At 42.7% G+C, this 18,969-nt stretch overlaps 1 protein-coding gene and 1 long non-coding RNA gene across 8 annotated transcripts in view; one reads left to right on the top strand and one right to left on the bottom strand.

Annotated features, from left to right (window-relative positions):
- The window catches only part of LOC309841656, a 963,915-nt gene that overhangs the window by 239,431 nt on the left and 705,515 nt on the right, over positions 1-18,969 (bottom strand). The window lies entirely within an intron of this gene.
- WASF2 (WASP family member 2) overlaps positions 1-18,969 on the top strand; it is a 937,387-nt gene that overhangs the window by 906,715 nt on the left and 11,703 nt on the right. For 2 of the 7 annotated variants that reach the window (XM_082684860.1, XM_082684861.1), the window contains exons 2-4: positions 8,813-8,985; positions 16,202-16,336; positions 16,851-17,004. In XM_082684860.1, coding sequence (XP_082540986.1) covers positions 8,856-8,985; positions 16,202-16,336; positions 16,851-17,004 — 419 coding nt within the window. In that variant the 5' untranslated portion in view covers positions 8,813-8,855. Of the gene's footprint in view, positions 1-3,208; positions 3,288-5,889; positions 6,079-7,304; positions 7,628-8,109; positions 8,176-8,761; positions 8,986-16,201; positions 16,337-16,850; positions 17,005-18,969 lie in introns of those variants that run through there. The other 5 variants (XM_082684862.1, XM_082684864.1, XM_082684859.1 and 2 more) reach the window with 5 other exon arrangements.

Genomic DNA, 18,969 nt, shown 5'->3' with positions numbered 1-18,969 from the left:
CTCAAGCACCACACTGAGCCCCATGCTGGGTTCTATCTCACAACCCCAAGATCATGACCTGAGTGGAATCAAGAGTCAGTCACTTAACTGACTGAGCCACCCAGGTGTCCCAAGAGAAATGCATTTTGTATCTATCCTCTTACCTCAGATTTTTAGGGACCACTAACTAGAGATCGATCTCTCTCTCTCTTTTAAGATTTTATTTATTTGTGGGAAAGAGTGTGTGCATCAGCAGGCAGAGGGAGAAGCAGACTTTCCACCAAGCAGGGAGCCTGACATGGGACTCAATCCCAGAACCCTGGGACTATGACCCCAGCCGAAGGCAGACACCTAACCTACTGAGTCATCCAGGCACCCTTGGAGATCATTATCATTCTGTCATGGGAGATAAATAAAAAAGGAAGCTCTTATAAATGTAGGATTCTTGGGATGCCTGGGTAGCTCAGTTGGTTAAGCTGCTGCTTCCGGCTCCGGTCGTGATCCCAGGGTCCTGGGATCGAGTCCCGCATTGGGCTCCTTGCTCAGCCGGGAGCCTGCTTCTCTCACTGCCTCTGCCTGCCTCTCTGCCTGCTTGTGTGTACTGTCTCTCTCTATCTCTGGCAAATAAACAAAATCTTTAAAAAAAATTAAAATAAAATAAAATAAATGTAGGATTCTTTACTGGGGCTTGTATGAGTTATTGGCATGTTTCTAATCTTGGCTCTAAATGAATTGTAGAGGTTTGATTTTTTTTTTTTTTTAAAGATTTTATTTATTTGAGAGAGAACGGTCTAGCACAAACTGGGGAGCAGCAGAGAGAGAGAGAGAACAGCCTCCCAACTGAGCAAGGAGCCCGATGCGGGACTCGATACCAGGGTCCTGGGATCATGACTGGAGCCAAAGGCAGATGCCCAATGGACTGAGCCACCCAGGCACCCTGATATTTTTGTTTTGTTTTGTGTGTTAGGTATTTGTTTTTCAGAGCAGCTTAGTTGTTTTTCATGTTAAACTTCTGTGCAATTTTTTTTCTTTCCCGTTTTTTATTTGAATTCTAGTTAGTTAAACTCCTGTGTGAATCTAATGCTGAATTAATGGCTGTAGCTGAAAGAAATCTAGTACTTGAGTACCCACAAATACCAGGGGTAAGATTTCTCTGTTTCTGAGTAAAATCATTAAAAATTTATATGTATTCAATCAGTAAAAGTAAGCCCATTTTGATGAATAGTTTGGAGTATTTCAGACCATTGCAATTTGATGAATTGAGTATTGCTAGAAATTGGCATTAGATTGGAAATGTGAAATGAACTTTGTGTTTGTAACTGAAAGTCATCAGTGATAACATTTTTGATCCTATGTATTGTAAGTGGATAGGTTAACAGGGAACCTGGGCGGGGGGGGATAGAGATGTAAGAAATATTTTATGTGAGTAAATCTTTTCTTTGGAGACCGGAATACTTTGGAAAAAAATTTCAGTTTAATACACATCTTTTGAGCATTTTTTTAGTGTAGCCCAAAGCTGAACTAGAAGAATGAATTGAAATTTTTTCCCCATTTGCCAGTCATCATTAGATTAAGAACTAGAATCCAGGTTTCTTCCTCTACTGTTTAAGTGTATTTTCTGGGGTGCCTGGGTGGCACAGGGAGTTGGGCCTTTGCGTTTGGCTGGGGTCAGGGTCTCAGGGTTCTGGGATTGAGCCCTGCACTGGGCTCTCTGCTCAGCGGGGAGCCTACTTTACCCTCTCTCTTTGCCTGCCTCTCTGCCTGCTTGTAATCTCTCTCTCTAATAAGTAAATAAAATCTTAAAAAAAAATAAATGTATTTTCTTTTGGACAACCAGACGATCACACTGAAAAAAAAAAAAAAAGCCTCATTTTGGCCATTTAAGAGGCCAAAAAGTGATTCCCCCCAGTTTTAGGCTTAAGAGCAGAGCTATGATTAGAGCCTAAAGAGTAATAAAGGTAAGAACAAAAGGTGGTATTGCCCCCAAAAGGTAATAGAAAGTTATGGAATTACCAGATGTGAATGGTTCTTGATAGATGTACAGTGTGCTCAAGGAGTAAAATACTGGAATTCAGAAGTCGTGTTTCCTGGGCCACTTTCCCCAGACCAAATCAAGACAAGAAGGAGCCTTAGATTTATTGAATGTAGGTTCATAGCCATTGTCATTACTTTAGGAAATTGGAAATTTCTCCTGGTTTTAGATCACAAGTAAGCCTTTTTTGTTTCTCTGTCCACTATTCGAACTCCATTCCTGTCTCGCTGTCTCTTTTAGACATTGCTCTAGTGACCTAAACTGATTTGTAATTCCTTGTGTTTGGAGGGAGTCTAGTTATATTTGTAGGTTCAGCCTCACCCTGTATTTCAGCAGGAAGTGGGCGGGTACTTAAGTCTATAATGAGGCATTTTTCCTTGTGGTTGCTGCATGGTAGTGAGGACTGCTGTATGCAACAGTAAATTCATACTTTTTAAACATTTTAGTAGACAGATTTAGATTACAGTAAGCCTGTGTGTTGTCTGTCATTTTGAAATAAAATTATTTGACTTTTCAATTGAAATTTTTGCACCCCTGTGGAATGCATATTCTTTAACATAAAGAAGTTTGTTTATTGAAAGAGGAAACTGGTCTACAAAGTAAAGCTCTTCTCATATGCCCCCATCCAAAGTGCTGTTAACTACAGAACAGTGGGAAATGCTGAAGTGAAAGCAGAAGTCCTAATTGCCACACATATAACATCCCCACATGTTTGCATCCCCTGCTACTGCTGATCAGCATTTTGGGGGAGGGGGAGTGTTTCAAAGAGGAACTGCCTTGAGAAGCATTTCTGTTGTTATGGCTATTGCTATAGCTCAGATACACTTACTTTTGGATGCAACCTAAGAAATTTGCAGGTGCTATCAGTGACCTTGGCTATAAATGAAGTATTATATATTTATTTATAATAAACGGCTAGTAATAAATATTACTGCCAGAATGAGCAGTCATCTGTCTTCTTTCCTGGTGGTGACAGGAATTCAGAGTGGGATACAAATGAGTGTGTCCTGTCTCAACATGTAGCCTTCCTTCATTACCTTCTACCTCCCTCTCAGTCTTTCTCACCTCACTGCACTTCAGCCTCAGGGTGTTGGGATCAGAGTTGTAAGAATGTAGGGCAGATCTCAAAGTCTCCTTTTGACTTTGCACTGACCACATACGATATATAAATATTTCATGATAACTTCTAATTTACAGATTTGTGGAACCTTACTGTGGAAGAGACCTGAGAGAATACTTCATCCAGTTTCCACTTCAAAGCTTGAATCCCACCATGGTACTGACAGTCTAGACTGGTCCATATGCTGCCAGGCCGTGGCTAGGGAGGGATGCCTAAAGTCTTCTGTTTGTTCTCAGACTCATTCTCAAGTCCCTTAGGCTGAAAATAGCCAGGAGTAAAGATGGAGTTGCTGCTGAGTCTGGCTGCATGTCTGGAACTATTCCAGAGCCAATTTTTTCTTTGGGTAGCCAACTCCCAGATCAGTCTGGGAGCCTCCCAGGGTGTAAATAACTTAACCTCAGGACTCTGTCTGGAACATCCTTTGGACCATTCTGTATCCTGTAGGTCCTAGTAACTAGATGGATCTAGATCTAGAGAAAGATTTGATTCATAGCTATAATCCATCCCTCTCTACATTTCTTAAACCTGCCTCTAGCCTTGTGTTCAAAATGCAGTGGAGGTTGGATATTGGATGTTGGTCAGTGAGGAGGTTATGGCAACTTAGGTAGGAGCAAATCTAGGAATTTTAGAACTTCTTAAAAATCATCTGACTTAGTCCCTTTATTTTGCTGATGAAGCAGCTGAAGCCCAGAGTGAGAATTACATTATCTTTGGTTTAGAAGGCATTGTAGAAGTCATCCAGTCTGACCTCTCAACATCAGCATCTTACAATCTGGGAATATCTCCCCCAGCATTCTTGATAGCTGGTCATCCAGGGGATTGTCCTGCGAACTCATAACCTCTGAAGAAAACCTATTCTGATATAGAACAGCTCTAAGCAAAAGGAACTAACTAAATTGACATCTATTTCCCTGTAACTTTTATCTTCTCAGTGGTTCTAATTCCTTTCCTGTGTAACATCTCCCAAGGTGTAAGACCTCAGACCCCCAAATTAGCAGATATCAGCATATAGTTTCCCTAATCAGAGTAAAATAGAACTGAAAAAGAACTTGATTGATACTATGAAGACAGGTCATTCACTCTTTTTTTTTTTTTTTTTTTTTTTAGATTTTTTATTTATTTATTTGACAGAAATCACAAGTAGATGGAGAGGCAGGCAGAGAGAGAGAGAGGGAAGCAGGCTCCCCGCTGAGCAGGGAGCCCGATGTGGGACTCGATCTCCGGACTCTGAGATCATGACCTGAGCCGAAGGCAGCGGCTTAACCCACTGAGCCACCCAGGCGCCCCACTCTTTTTTTTTTTTTAAGATTTTATTTATTTATTTGACAGAGAGAGAGATCACAAGTAGGCAGGCAGGCAGAGAGGGGGGAGGAAGCAAGGCTCCCTGCTGAGCAGAGAGCCCGTTGCGGATGGCTCGATTCCAGGACCCTGAGATCATGACCTGAGCTGAAGGCAGCCTTGTAACCCACTGAGCCACCCAGGCGCCCCCAGGTCATTCACTCTTTCATGGATCCAAAATTTCTTTTTCCAGCTGAGAACCACTGCCTTCTTAGATTTCTTCACTTTCTCTTCTGTCACTGGCACTAACATTTACCCTTTTTCATGGTACTTTTAATAAAGAAACATACGTTTTATCACTTTGTGAATATACCTGTGTTCCAGAGTATCAGGAGAAAGCAAATAGGACTGGAAAGGGCAGACTCACCCCTGCAAACTGGCTTCTCCGTTCATATTTGCTAGCTGTAGTTGACCTCTCCATTTCTATTGTCTTTTTCTTAGCCTGTGAGGAGTCCTAACTGATCTGTTTACCTCCAGCCTTCTCCTGCCCAAATATAACATCTTTGCTTCTGTTAGAATGATTTGTCTAAATGCAAATTTGACCATGTCACTTCCTTGATTCAGTGGTTTCTAAACACCCAGTACTCTACAAGTTTTCCACTAAATGACTACTGATGATAGAGGAGCCTTTCTCAACTGGATTTCCATGAGAGAATTAAACCCTAATGCCATTAGGCATCCATTGTATGTAATGTATTAACTTTTTCTCCAATGCATCTGGAATGGTGCTAGTTATGTATAGTCTTGAGGAGAATTGAGAAAATAGTCACTCTAATCATTTTCTTTGTTCTGTGGATCAGATGAGGAACTGAGTGTGAAAGAGTGGGGAGAGAATGTATGTTCTTCAGGAGATCCAGAAGCCTGGCTGGGAGCAACCTCAAAGAAAAACAAAACAAAACAAAACACACTAAATGTCATAAAAGTTTAGGGTTTCATCTTTAAATTTGTGTGACTATTGCATTCTACCACATAGAATGTCCATAGTTAAAGGTGTTTAAAAAATATTTGTGAATGGGGCGCCTGGGTGGCTCAGTGGGTTAAGCCGCTGCCTTCGGCTCAGGTCATGATCTCAGGGTCCTGGGATCGAGTCCCGCATCGGGCTTTCTGCTCAGCAGGGAGCCTGCTTCCTTCTCTCTCTCTCTCTGCCTGCCTCTCAGTGTACTTGTAATTTCTCTCTGTCAAATAAATAAATAAAATCTTTAAAAAAAAAATATTTGTGAATGAACGTACTGATTTTATGGGAAGGTTTCCTAGGGTCCATGGAACTATATATATAACTACCTTTTTTCTCTTAGCCCTGTAGTGGACATTTTATATGTGTTAAATTACTTAATGTCTCTAGGAAACTTGCCCAAGATTGTACAGCTAGTAAGGTGTCAGAATCCAGGTACTAACCCAAGTATGTTTCAACTCCACAGTTTGAAGCTGAATTGAGTCAAGAGCCTTAGAAGTTTTTTTCCAAGTTTATCTTCACCGGAATGTAGGCTTTTTTTTTTTAATCCCCTTGGTCAAGTTAACTGTTGTGTTTCAGATCAAGCATAATTCTGTACTTCTTATGCTGAATATAACTAACTTTGATTATCCAAAAGGAAAATGAACAGTGACTCAGGTAATTCCATATAACAGGCAGTTTTGTCTGTCTTTGGTGGTTCTGAAACATACTAAATAGCTTTATTTATTTATTTAAAGATTTTATTTATTTATTTTACAAAGAGAAATCACAAGTAGATGGAGAGGCAGGCAGAGAGAGAGAGAGAGAGGGAAGCAGGCTCCCTGCTGAGCAGAGAGCCCGATGCGGGGCTCGATCCCAGGACCCTGAGATCATGACCCGAGCCGAAGGCAGCGGCCTAGCCCACTGAGCCACCCAGGCGCCCCTATTTATTTATTTTTTAAAGATTTTATTTCCTTATTTGAAAGAGAGAGAGAGAGTGGGGTGAGGGGCAGAGGGAGAAGCAGACACTCTGCTGAGCAGGGAGCTGCGGGGCTAGATCTTGGGGACTCGGGAGGGAATCATGGCCTGAGCTGGAGGCAGACACTAGCTAAGGGACTGAGCCAAATGACTTTGTTTTGTAGCAGATTTACTTTTCTAATGGCAGCCAGCTTTTTTCATAAGAGGAAACCATCTTGCTATTGAAAACTTGGTTCCCCACCCATATGACATAGAGTTGACTCCATTTGTATCTGCTTACTCAAGGCCCTTGGGAAAGCATAAATGCTAAACTACCAAGGTATTAGAAGCATCCCCTGCCTGGCCTCCAGTTTTACGTGTACCTGACCATCTGGAATCCAGTTTCCGATAAGTGTCCAGTGAGAATGTCTGGAATGTCTTGTCAGTGGCCACGTTCAGCACAGAATTTCAAGGGGATCTGGCTTCTTTAGTTCTCTGAGAAGCTGGAACAAATACTGAAATGATTGCTAATAGAGGGAGCTACTGTGACTGTGAAAAGTGACTGTTTTCAATCCTTCTCTGGCTGCACCATTGAATTTCTGGTTCCTCCAGAAAGCTTGAAATTTGGGAGTCTAAGAGCATCCAGAGGATGGTGTTCAGATCCCTGTGAGGTTCAGTTTGTAGCCTCCTGCCTCCTTTCTTGTTAGAAACTCTTCACCAGTGAGTTACTAATTGATTGCATCTTAGTACCTGATAACCTTCTACATCATGTAAAAGAGAGGTTAGACTGGAAGGGAAAGTCCAGAGTTTGGATTAGAAAACCTGTTGAGTCAAAGGGGAACTTAGCAGAGGAACGGAATGAAAATTATTTCCTTAGACAGTAGACAAATATTCAGGAAACACCTCTGCACCCCAAAGATAGGCACAGCTGCCACACAGTGACTATTAAAGGGAGGTTCAAAGTTATGAGCAAACAGCTGATTCTCTTGGTTCTTGGGCTGTTGCTGTTGGTGACAGGAAATCTTGTTCCCCAAGCTGCTGGCTTCCTGTTTTATTTTTACTCTTAGTAGATCAGAATGTCCATAACAAGGAGCAGTCTGTTCCAAAGGGTTCTTCTCCCCCTTTGAGCCTGAAGGGCTTTTTTTTTTGCCTTTTGGTCAGACAATATGTTGGTTCACTTTTAAGATCTATGATATTTAGCTTGGTTTAAGCATTTTCTATTCATAATCAACTTTTTTTTTGGTGATGAGCTGGTGTTTTAAGATTTGATGTAAGTAAACCTCTGCTTTGCTTGTTCTGAAATGTATATAGAGAAAGAGAGGGAGGGAGGAGTTTGCGATTTGGGGTATGTTACCTTTGTGCTTTACCTTTTCATTTGAAGTGAATTGGCATTTCCCCTAGCATGAAAACCATTAGGTTGTACATTTCTTTAGTTTCACAAGATACAGAAACAGGACCTGCCAGCCCAGTGTGCCTTTGGCTGTAGCCAGTACCTGTTTTGTTGAGACTAAAACCTCCTTCTATCCTTGTAAAGCTAGGAATTTGGTAATCTAATTCTAAAACAATAGCTCAGCATGAACCTGAAGTGGTGGGGGATTTCCTAGGGAAAGGGGCTCAGCTGACAGGATAAGAAACGGTAACCGGAAGGTTTCCGGATCTGCTCCAGACACTTCCTGCTGTCTCAAGAGCCTTTTGGCCCAGGTGTGTTGAACCGGATGTGAGAGAGAGAGAGAGAAAGGGAGCTGTTGGGTAGAAGAGAAAGGACTGGGGAATCTTATAGAACAGTTTGCTCAGCATCATGTTTGACATATTGAACATGTAAAATTTTCCTTGATATTCTTTAATTCTGTCAATGTACAGACAAAACTTTAGTAGTGTTAATAGGCACTGGCAGCTAGTGTTTAGTTGTACATTAACAGTCATCTATCAGGGAAGAACTGGAGAAGTTACATCAGGATGTAGATCAGTGGAATCAGTATTGGCAGCTTAATTCCATTGTGGAGATTATCGGATGACAGGAGCTCTTTTTTGATCCTTGTAATTGATCATCTGGAATCTGATCTGTGCTGATTATGGACACACCAAGGATGGGATCCGTCCAGACCATTCAGAGCCTGCTGAATGGACTGTTTTCTGACCATGCCTCTTTGACTCTTGTTGGTTGGAGTGCAGTTATTTTAAGGTTTTTAGGTTTTTATGCTCCCGGTGTAACTCAGCCAGCAGTCACCAGTTCAGAATTTCTAAACGTATCCAGCATGCCTTCTAATAGCAAATCTTAAAGATTGAAGGGAACGGGGTGGGGGCTTAAAAAAGAAAAAAATGATGGGGGAGAAAAGATTTTTTAAAAGCTGTTTTAGATCAGAGCAAGACAAAAGGAAAAAAAAAAAGACTGACACAGCCCTAGTGTGCCTGGAATTTGTGGTTGAGTAATACTTTCCTGTTATTTCTTTTCTAGGTTGTTTTTCATCATTCAGAGCATTGCCTGAAGCAGGTCCACCATGCCGTTAGTAACGAGGAACATCGAGCCAAGGCACCTGTGCCGTCAGACGTTGCCTAGCGTTAGAAGCGAGCTGGAATGCGTGACCAACATCACCCTGGCAAATGTCATCCGACAGCTGGGCAGCCTGAGTGAGTGCCGCAGAGAGCCTGTGCTTTGCCCTCAGGGGTCGTTGGTGCTCTTTATTTAGTTTCCTTCTCCTCCTGTGTTCCTGTTTCTCCCCCATCTGCCTTTCCTAGGTAATGTGAAAATGTATCCCCCCCCACCTTCCTGAAAGAGAGGTTCCTTTTTGGTACAGATTCTTCCCCTCAACCCTTTCTTCATCTCCCGCCACCCTTTAGGTTCCCTCCACCTCCCCCTCCACCTGCTTCAAAAGAAATCTGTGGGAAGGGTAGCAGGAAGGGCTGCAGCAGAAACTGCAGATGGAATGACAGAGCAGAATTCTCTGTGTGTAAAGTGGGAGGTTCACAGAGCAGTATCTTGGTTGGGGAATGTGCCTGTAATTGCACGAGCTGTTCGATGTAGCTGAGTTCGTTGAAGCCTCAAATGTGCCAGTAGTCTTTATCTCTCTGACACCCCCCTCCCCCCCAACTTTTCTTCCCAAAGAGGAGTAAAGCAAACATACACTCAGATTCTAGCCGACTTGTCTACCCTGGTAGACATTTAATTGTGCTGCAAGCCCCCAGGTCCAAGTTCAGGGTACAAATTACTTTTGCAGTCTCTGGGGTATTGGGAGTTTTGCAAGCTGCATTTACACACAATGACACAAAGTGTAGCTGGAGCCATTCTTCTCTAGGAGGAAGATGGGGTTTAGTCCAGTCTGTTTTGGAGCTGAGGGAAAACCAGCTCAATGATTTTTTTTTTTTTTTTTTTAAATTGGCAAGAATGAATGAGATTGCCTTGGGTGGGGTGTATGCATGGGTTTGGATTACACTCTGAATCAAGCTGATTTTGTTTGAAGCTGAGGTATGGGAAGGGCAGATGCTTGGATAGGCTCTGCATTTGTCTAGTGCCACTCTAGCTCCCATAAGAATGACCATCAAATTGCCATTTTAGCAAAGGCATCTTGGTATGAATTATTTCAGACACTCACCCTTCCTGTCGTATCACTGCTCTTAGTAAAGGCAGTGGGACATCAGGAAAGCCTGCCTTCCCCCAGATAGTATCAGGCCGTCCTTTAAAACAGGGCCCTGAGGAGACAGAGTTCTGTGACCATATGATGTATGGGGTCTGAGATTCCTAAGCCTTTACCTAGCTCACTTGATCCAGGGCTTAGGGAAACTTGGATGGGGTGTCAGGAAGAAATGAAACCCTGCCAGTGCCTGTCTTACACAAAGGAACACTGACAGCAGTGCAGCTGACGAGGAAGCACGTGAAGGTGGCAGAGAGCCTCACTGCTTCTTAAAAGCATCATTTCTGCTTCTGTCACCCTGAGAAGGCCAAATGGGTGGAAGTCAATCACACACTGGTTCCTTCTCCATAGGACAAAGGACATCTAGCTAATGATGCTTCTTACTCTCTCTCGGCAGGAGTTACGCTCTCTCTCAGGTGTTTTTCCAGGGTAGTGTTGATGGATGTCATTGCTCACTCTCCCACTTGTGATCAGACCACTCCTGTCTGGAGAAAGCCAGTCTGAGGGCCAGGGTTGGTTTGTGCCTGTGGAAACAAGATTTTCTCACATTGTGGCACTAACTGACCCTTTATTCATCCAGTAAATATGTATTGAACATATTTTATGTGCCAGATGCTGAGGGAATACAGCGATAATAAGAAATGGTCTCCGCCTTCCAGGAGCTCATAATCTACCAGAGGAGACAGAAATGAATAATTCTTACGGGGAGAGGGTGAGAGGGGAACTCATATTTGTTGATTGCCTACTTTACACCAAGTTTTAGTAGGATATTGACATAGATGTCAACTAATTCCCCTGGGTGATCCTTTGAGGGTAGGTGGTGGGATTCCCATTTTTCAGGTGAGGAAATAAAGGCTCAGAAAAGTAGAGTGACTTGCCTAGAGAGACAGCAGCCAGTAAGAGGTAAAGTCAGACCTCCAAAGACTTTCTCAGCTCTGTCCTGTACTCTCTGTCTCTGCCAACACACTGCCCTGGTTCAGACCTCTGTTGACTTTTACCTGAACGATTGCCTTATCCTCCCTTTGGCTTCCCTTTCTCTGATCAACCCTCCTAAATCTATAAACCTAAAAATCTTGTGAATCTTAAGCCTATATCCCTACCAGAGTGGTCTGCTTAAAACACAAATCTCACTTTTTACTTTTATAATTCTCAATTGTTTGAATTTTTGAAAATTAAGACTGTTAACTTTTGCAATTTAAAAAGTATGTGTGGTGTTTTTTTAAAGATAGACAGAGTAGAGAGAACACAAGCAGGGAGGAGGGGAGGAGCAGAGAGAGAGGGAGCAGCAGGCTTCCTATTGAACAAGGAACCTGACGTGGGGGTTCCATCCCAGGACCCTAAGATCATGACCTGAGCTGAAAGCAAACACCCAACCAAGCCACACAGGTGCCCTTAAAAAGTGTTTTTTCTTTTTTCTTTTTTTAAATGATTTTATTTATTTATTTGACAGAGATCACAAGTAGGCAGAGAGGCAGGCAGAGAGAGAGGAGGAAGCAGGCGCCCCACGGAGCAGAGAGCCCGATGTGGGGCTCGATTCCAGGACCCTGGGATCATGACCTGAGCCGAAAGCAGAGGCTCCAACCCACTGAGCCACCCAGGCACCCCTTTACTTACTGTTTGTTTATTTATTTATTTATTTAAAGAATTTATATATTTATTTGACAGAGATCACAAGTAGGCAGAGAGAGAGAGAGGAGGAAGCAGGCTCCCTGCTGAGCAGAGAGCCCGATCCGGGACTGCATCCCAGGACCCTGGGATCATGACCTGAGCCAAAGGCAGTGGCTTAACCCACTGAGCCACCCAGGCGCCCCCCCCTTTACTTACTTTTTAAAAGAGTTTGTTTATTTGTCAGAGACTGCATGCACACCCAGGGAGCTGCAGGCAGAGGGAGAAGCAGGCTCCCTGCTGAGAAGGAGCCCAGTGTAGGACTCCATCCCGGGACTCTGGAATCACAGCCTGGGCTGAAGGCAGCAGCTTAACCAGCTGAGCCACCTAGGTGTCCCTAAAAAGTGTTTTTATTATTTTAAGATTTTGATTATTTATTTGACAGACAGAGGTCACAAGTAGGAAGAGAGGCAAGCAGAGAGAGAGGGAGAAGCAGGTTCCCCGCTGAGAAGGAGCCCAATGCGGCACTTGATCCCAGGATCCTGAGATCATGACCTGAGACGAAGGCAGAGGCTTAAGCCACTGAGCCATCCAGGCGCCCTTAAAAAGTGTTTTTAAGTAAGAGTACAGGGGCACCTGGGTGGCTCAGTCATTAAGCATCTGCCTTCAGCTCAGGTCATGATCCCAGGGTCCTGGGGTGGAGCCTTGTGTCAGGCTCCCTGGTCAGTGGAGAAAGCCTGCTTCTCCCTTTCCCAGTCCCCCTGCTTGTATTCCTGCTCTCACTGTCTTTCTCTGTCAAATAAATAAACAAAATCTTAAAAAAAAAAAAAAAAAAAGATTCCAGATCCTTTTAAATAAATAAACAAACAAATAAATGTACAAATGTTAAAAGTCCTCCCTGTTCCTCACTGTGGGATTGTATAAGTTTCTTGGTCTTGCATTCGAGACTTTTCAAGACTTGACTTTCTTTCTAATCATTTTTCTTTTTCTTTTTCTTTTTTTTAAAGATTTTATTTATTTATTTGACAGAGAACACAAGTAGGCGGGGCGGGGGGCAGGCTCCCCGCCGAGCAGAGAGCCCAACGTGGGGCTAGATCCCAGGACCCTGAGATCATGACCTGAGCTGAAGGCAGACGCTTAATGACTGAGCCACCCAGGCGCCCTCCAGTGATTTTTTTTTTGCAATCCATCTTCTCCCAGGGATTTTACAATCTTTTAAAAAAAAATTTTTTTTAATGAAAAAGGAGGAAAGGGGGGGGGAAAGGAAGGAAGAAAAAATGAATTATCAACTACTTGTAGTACTTCTGAGATAGACCACAGTCTCTCATGCGGTGCCCTTGCTATTGTTTCTCCTGCCTGTAGATACCTCACAGTCCTTGTAGCTGATCTTCAAGGCCTAGCTCAAGGACCTCCTCCTCCAGGCTGGACTAAGTGCTTCTCTGAACTCCTATTACGTGCCTGTATTTACTACCTACCACATTATATTGAAAATTATCTGTATCTCTTACACTAAATTAAAAGTTCTCTGATGGCAGAAATCATGTCTTGTTTGTTCTTAAACCCCAGTGTTTATCCTGCATAGTATCTGGCATCCAATAGAAGCTCAGTAAATGTTTGTTGAATAATTCATGCCTATATTCTCGCCACCATTCCATGCTGTTGGTGCATAGAGAATCAGGGAAGGAGGTAATACTCCTGTGGGGAGTCAGTGCATGGTGTGGGAGTATAGGGAGAGTTAGGGAATGCTTCACAGAGGAGATAGATTTGAATCAGACCTTGAACGATGACTAGAATTTCATCTTGCAGACAGTGGGACAGGAATAGGCTCATATGTGCTTCACATTCATGACCTTGGCCTCATGGCCTCATGTACTACCGCCAGAAGTGCTTCGTCTGGTAGGCACAATCCGATTATGGAATGGATAAAGCACAAAACTAAAAATTCCACAGTCTTGGATTGCTCCGTGATAGCATATCCAGAGTTTTTATTTTCCCTCAGTGCAGAGAGATTGGCATTTCACATATTAGGTTGCCATATCTTAGGAAATATAGGCACAGCCAGCCAGCCTGTACTTTTGAGTCAGTATCCTGACCACCTGGTAGAATGGAATCCTCACTTGGGTAAATTAAGAAATCATGCTGTGATATTGGGTTTTCTGAGTGTAGAGGGACCATGCCACTGGGGGACTACTCCAAGACTTTTAGACCTCAAGCAAAAGCAGTGCCATATTTGTAAAAATCAGATTTAACCTGTTCATGTCTGCCTAAGATTCCATTTGAACAGTTCTGCTAAGGGGGGGGGCGGCGTGGGGGAGGGCGGGGATTGAAGACTGCTTTGGAATCTCTTGCAAAAATATGGTTACCAACCATATTGTGAATGTCCTGATGTTATAGTGGATCTGTTTTGGTAATCTGAATGAATGAAATTTAACTCTGACCAAGGTACTTTTAGTTTTCTCCTTATATAAGTGTGTTACACTCCTATTTTCAGAGATTGGGGTAATATTTAGTACCTGAAGAATAGGAACTATCATATTACTGACTGGAATTATATCTTAAATTTCCTGTAAGTGTAAAATGGCATATTTAAATAACTCATAGTCTTGAAAGTCATCTGATGTGGTTGGGCAGTTTCATTTTAACAACCTAACATTTTTTAGCCCATTTAATCCTATGACAATTTGGGAAGGTTGATACAGATGAGGAAATTGAGGCTGAGACATTGTAACTTGCTGAAGAGTATGTAGGTATAAATAGAAAGAACTGAGATTAACTCCAGATTTTTCTGATTGAAGTCTGCTGAGACTTACATGTATAGACCCAGGGTGGGCCTGATGTGATGATGTGAGGTGGTGAAACCTTCACACCACCTCCCTCCGTCTTCAGATAGCATTCTCAGTGTTTACATGTTTATATGTTGGGGGTAAGATTTATCTTGAAAATCGCTTTCACATTCAGCCACTACTCACACTACCACTACTACCTTCACCAAGGAGCAGGAAATCCCAGGTATTCTTGGTGCCTTAAGGATGGGTTGCTTTGGGGTTTTCTTTTCCTCCAGAATAGCTAGTCAGTTAACAGATTTTTTTTTTCCCCTTAGTAATCCCATTGTGGGCTCAGACTCACGACCCCAAGATCAAAAGTCACATGCTCTACCAACTGAACCAGCCAGGTGCCCTGGTTAACAGATATTTTTGAGCCTGGTTTATTTTTCATAAGTAATGTTGTATGTTTATCTGCTTTAGCTTTCCAATCACAGTTTTCCATTACCTGAATGAACACGATGCAGTGTGGTTTTTATAGGAACTTAGCTGTATTATGGACAGGGATCAGATAACATTGTCAGCCTGCGGAACAGAAATTCAGCTTCGTTAGCCAGTTTGTGTCTTTGAACCCAGGAGCTTCCCATGGTTGTTTAAATCACAAGATCGTTCAGTATGCAAAAACTTGTTCTTTCCTTGATTAGAAACTCCTTATTGACTGAATTTACCAGCAATTCAAAATATGCTGTTGATTGGTCTTATCCTTACTCTCCAGGTTACACTGGGAGGGTGAGCTGCAGTTCACCATAAAGGTGCAGTTTTGGCCTTTTGACTAATATTTTCCCCCTCAAGTGTAGACTAAGCACAAACAAAGTTTAAAAGCTAAAAGTCAGAACCTACTTAAAATAGTTCTCAGTAGTTTTTTTGGTTGGGCACCATCACCTATGCCTACCTTCACCTTGCAAGTAAGAAACTCAGTATATTTATTCATGTGTGCCGCTTTTCATTCCTAGCAAGAATGTGCTTTGTGGCTTGGAATGACAATATGGAGGTAGTGTCAAATTGCTGGTAGGTTTCTTTGGCTGCAAATTCTCATTGCATTCCAGGGTTGAAAGTACGGAACTCTTTTCTTTTTCTAAAAAATAAGATACTGTGGAAAGAGACCACTGGTATATTTGGTTTTCAGGCAGGGCTTGAAAATTTCAGCTTTTCATTTGTTCCCTCAGATGTAGATTTGAAGGATTATAACCTAAAGCAAAGACTTCCAAAGTTGCAGGTTACAGAACATAAAATAACCTTCACCTCTTAGAAAAAGTTTTAACTCTGTTTTGAGTTGTTGATAAATTCAAGGCCCCTCAAAGATACCACAACTCATCATGGTTATTGAATGTACTTCGAAGGTTCCATTGAGGATGTAATTTTTTATTTTTCAAGTAAATTGTAGACACCTACAAGGTCCTCGTAACTCCCATTCTGTTTTCAAGAACATTTTACAAGGTGCTTTTGCAGAGCAGCAAGGGGCGAAGGGCTATAGGCAAATGTGTAGACATTGTCTACTCTTCCAGGATTAGTTTTTTGTATTGCACCTTTTGATATTATTCAGCCTGCATTGAGTTCGTGACCATTCAGAGTTTGCCAAGAAGACTATTAGAGAACAAATGCAGACTGCTCAGGCTATGGAGGGCGCATCTCCATCTCCAAGAGCAAGCATCTGCATGTAACCCAAACTGTCCTGGAGGTGGGTGGGTTTTTGTTGGGGAGGTTGGGAATAAGATCTTTAGTAGCAAGTTTTTCTAATCATTTATGTCATTCTTATGCTCTAGTGACTTGGTTTCTTTGCTCTGTCAGGTAAATATGCAGAGGACATTGTTGGAGAGCTCTTTACTCAGGCAAATACCTTTGCCTCTCGGGTAAGTTCCCTTGCTGAGAGGGTCGACCGCCTACAAGTTAAAGTCACTCAGCTGGATCCCAAGGAAGAAGAAGGTAAGGAAGCTGAGCTCAGCATTTGCAGGCTTTGCTGAGCAGTTTCTTAAGATTTTTTTCTCCGGATTTATAAAAAAGTGAGGGGAAAAAATCACAGAGACCTATGGAGTTCTGCTTTGAAATGACACAAGCCGGGGTGGTGTAAAGAAACCTTTTTAGCTCTACCACACCCCCACATGCTCCCTTTCTCCCATTCCCCCAGTTCTTGCTCAAATCTCCCCTCCCCCAATCGTATTTTGTTACCATAAAAGTACTTGGAAGATTCATTCCTCCTAAGGAGAGGCCTGCTAGATCTGGCCACATAGTAAACCTTTGTGTTGCCTCATTTTGTTCAGTCGTGAAATGGCTGGGCTGCTGACAGCCTTGTGGGGCTTCCCCAGAGGGGGAGAAAAAAAACCTGGCTGCAGACAGCCGCAGCCAAGAAACTGCAGCTGAGGCCTCTCAGACTGGTGTGACTCAGTGTTTGCTCAAATAGCCTGTCGTCCATTTTCTCCTGCCTTCCATCTTCTCTCAGTGTCACTGCAAGGAATCAACACCCGGAAGGCCTTCAGAAGCTCTACTATTCAAGACCAGAAGCTTTTTGACAGAAACTCTCTCCCAGTACCTGTCTTGGAAACATATAACACCTGTGATACTCCTCCACCTCTAAATAATCTGACCCCTTACAGGTAACTTCGCTAGTTCTTCCCTTTGTTGACCTGTGGTTAACAGCACTAGATTGGCATTTTAGTTAAAGATGTTTGCATCAGAGGATTGTGTCCAGAAGCTTACTACCTACCCCAGAGTTGTTTGTGGCGGCAGCAGCTAATGTTTACCATATAAACACTTGTCACTTATTATTGTTTGGTTTCTGAAATTCATAGTAAATACAATATATATTGAAAGTTTGCTCTAGCATTGCATGTTGCAGAGTTTAATTTGGTATAAGCCAGGTCCATCCTGGATTCCATCCAAGGAATTTAGTTATTACAGAACCAAAAGGACTTTGTTACAAAGCAGTCCTAGAGCTTGCATCCCAGGGGCAGCATTCGAGCAAGGCTCCCACTTACTCTGAAACCACTAGATTACCAGATGTTTAGGTGTGTTAGTAGAGTTAGCTTTGTGGACTGGCTGCTCTGGGCCCTCAGGGTCCTTCCAAAGCTTAAGGAATAATTGGCGTTCTTCCAAATGAGTGTCGTTTAACTTTGTTTAGAACATCCTTTGACATTGCCCTCTACTAGGCCCTATACTGCTGCAGCTAAACTTGAGATAGACAACTTAAAGCCCCTCCCCCTCCAGGGGTCTGTAGTATGATCATCCTGCAGAAAACCACTGAGCAGGGGCAGAAAGTGAATATTTATCTTGCTTGTATCCATAAATATCTTTGGAACAGGTAAAAAGTAATTACAGATAGCTGGAGGCAGATGTCTTCTGCGAGACATGGGTATACTGCAAAGTAGGATGTGTGTGTGTGTGTGCAGAACTCAAGGACACCCACCTGATCCAGGGAGCCTGGAAATAGGAGCGTGGAAGCTATTCACACAGATAAAAGTACACAGCATCTATCCCATAGCGTCTATCCTGTGTTATTATTATGTAAAATTATGTTTATACCTTGGCTTTCAAAGGGGCTAGCTAGCAGAGCAGGACAGAGTTTTGACTCTGTAGCCTCCATTATTTATCAAGTTGGATTTGGGCAGAGAGGTTTCAGGGCAAGAAGGGAGTGTACACCTGATACTGAAGGGAGTGTGACATATGACATGGGGCTTGTGTGATAGAATAGGATAAACAAATGATATTAAGATGAAGTTTATTTTTCAGTTAATGATATTTTCCTTTTTATCATTCTCCTCTCAGTTATCTGGATTTGGCCTAACAGAAATGAGCAGTGGTGTAGCTAACTCAAAACAAGATTTAATATAAAAGTCATTAGTGTTTGATTCAGAAATGCTTTCTGTGTGTCATGACAGGCCAGGGAATAGAATTGCCTTTCTAATAAATGTCCACCCCTAGCGCATGCTTTCTGGAAAGAGAGAGAGACTTAGTCATGCCAAAGTGCAGGATTCCAACCAGGACTATCAAGTCTGGTAGGTAACCCTTACATGGACACTCAGTAGCTCTCTTGGTAATTAAATCTCATCATAAAACAGCTGGCCTCTGTTCTCACTGGGGCCCTCTTGTGGTTGGGGCTAGGGTGGGGGTACTGAGCTATTCTAGAAGGGAGCAGGAGCAGGAAGGTGGATTGCTATGGTGACCTGTTCTTACAGAGCAATAACAGCTGCATACATAAACACTTTCATGTATATGTGTATCTATACATAATGTACACATGTGTGCCTGCACATACATGTACAGGCTTCAGGTGGGTGGGAAGCCACTAATGCTTCCTGGAGAGTTCTGGGGAATTGGTGGAGGAAGGGGAACCAATGGCAGAAATCCCCTCTGATGTGCCAGGATATCAGGTTATCCTCAGGGAGATGTCTGTAGCCATGCAGATCATTAGAAATAATCAGGATCCCTGCTGCTCTAGCCTGTTCTTGCCCTGACCATGCAAATTCCTCTACCAGGAATTGAAAGTAAGGCTAAGTTTCTTAAAAAGCCAGATAAATAAAGAGGTGCCATTCTGGGGGCACTGGAATGCTGATGTGAAGAGG

The sequence above is a fragment of the Mustela nivalis genome (genome assembly GCF_964662115.1).
Source record: "Mustela nivalis genome assembly, chromosome: 10".
Lineage (NCBI taxonomy): Eukaryota > Metazoa > Chordata > Mammalia > Carnivora > Mustelidae > Mustela > Mustela nivalis.
This window is presented reverse-complemented; position numbering and strand designations above follow the sequence as displayed.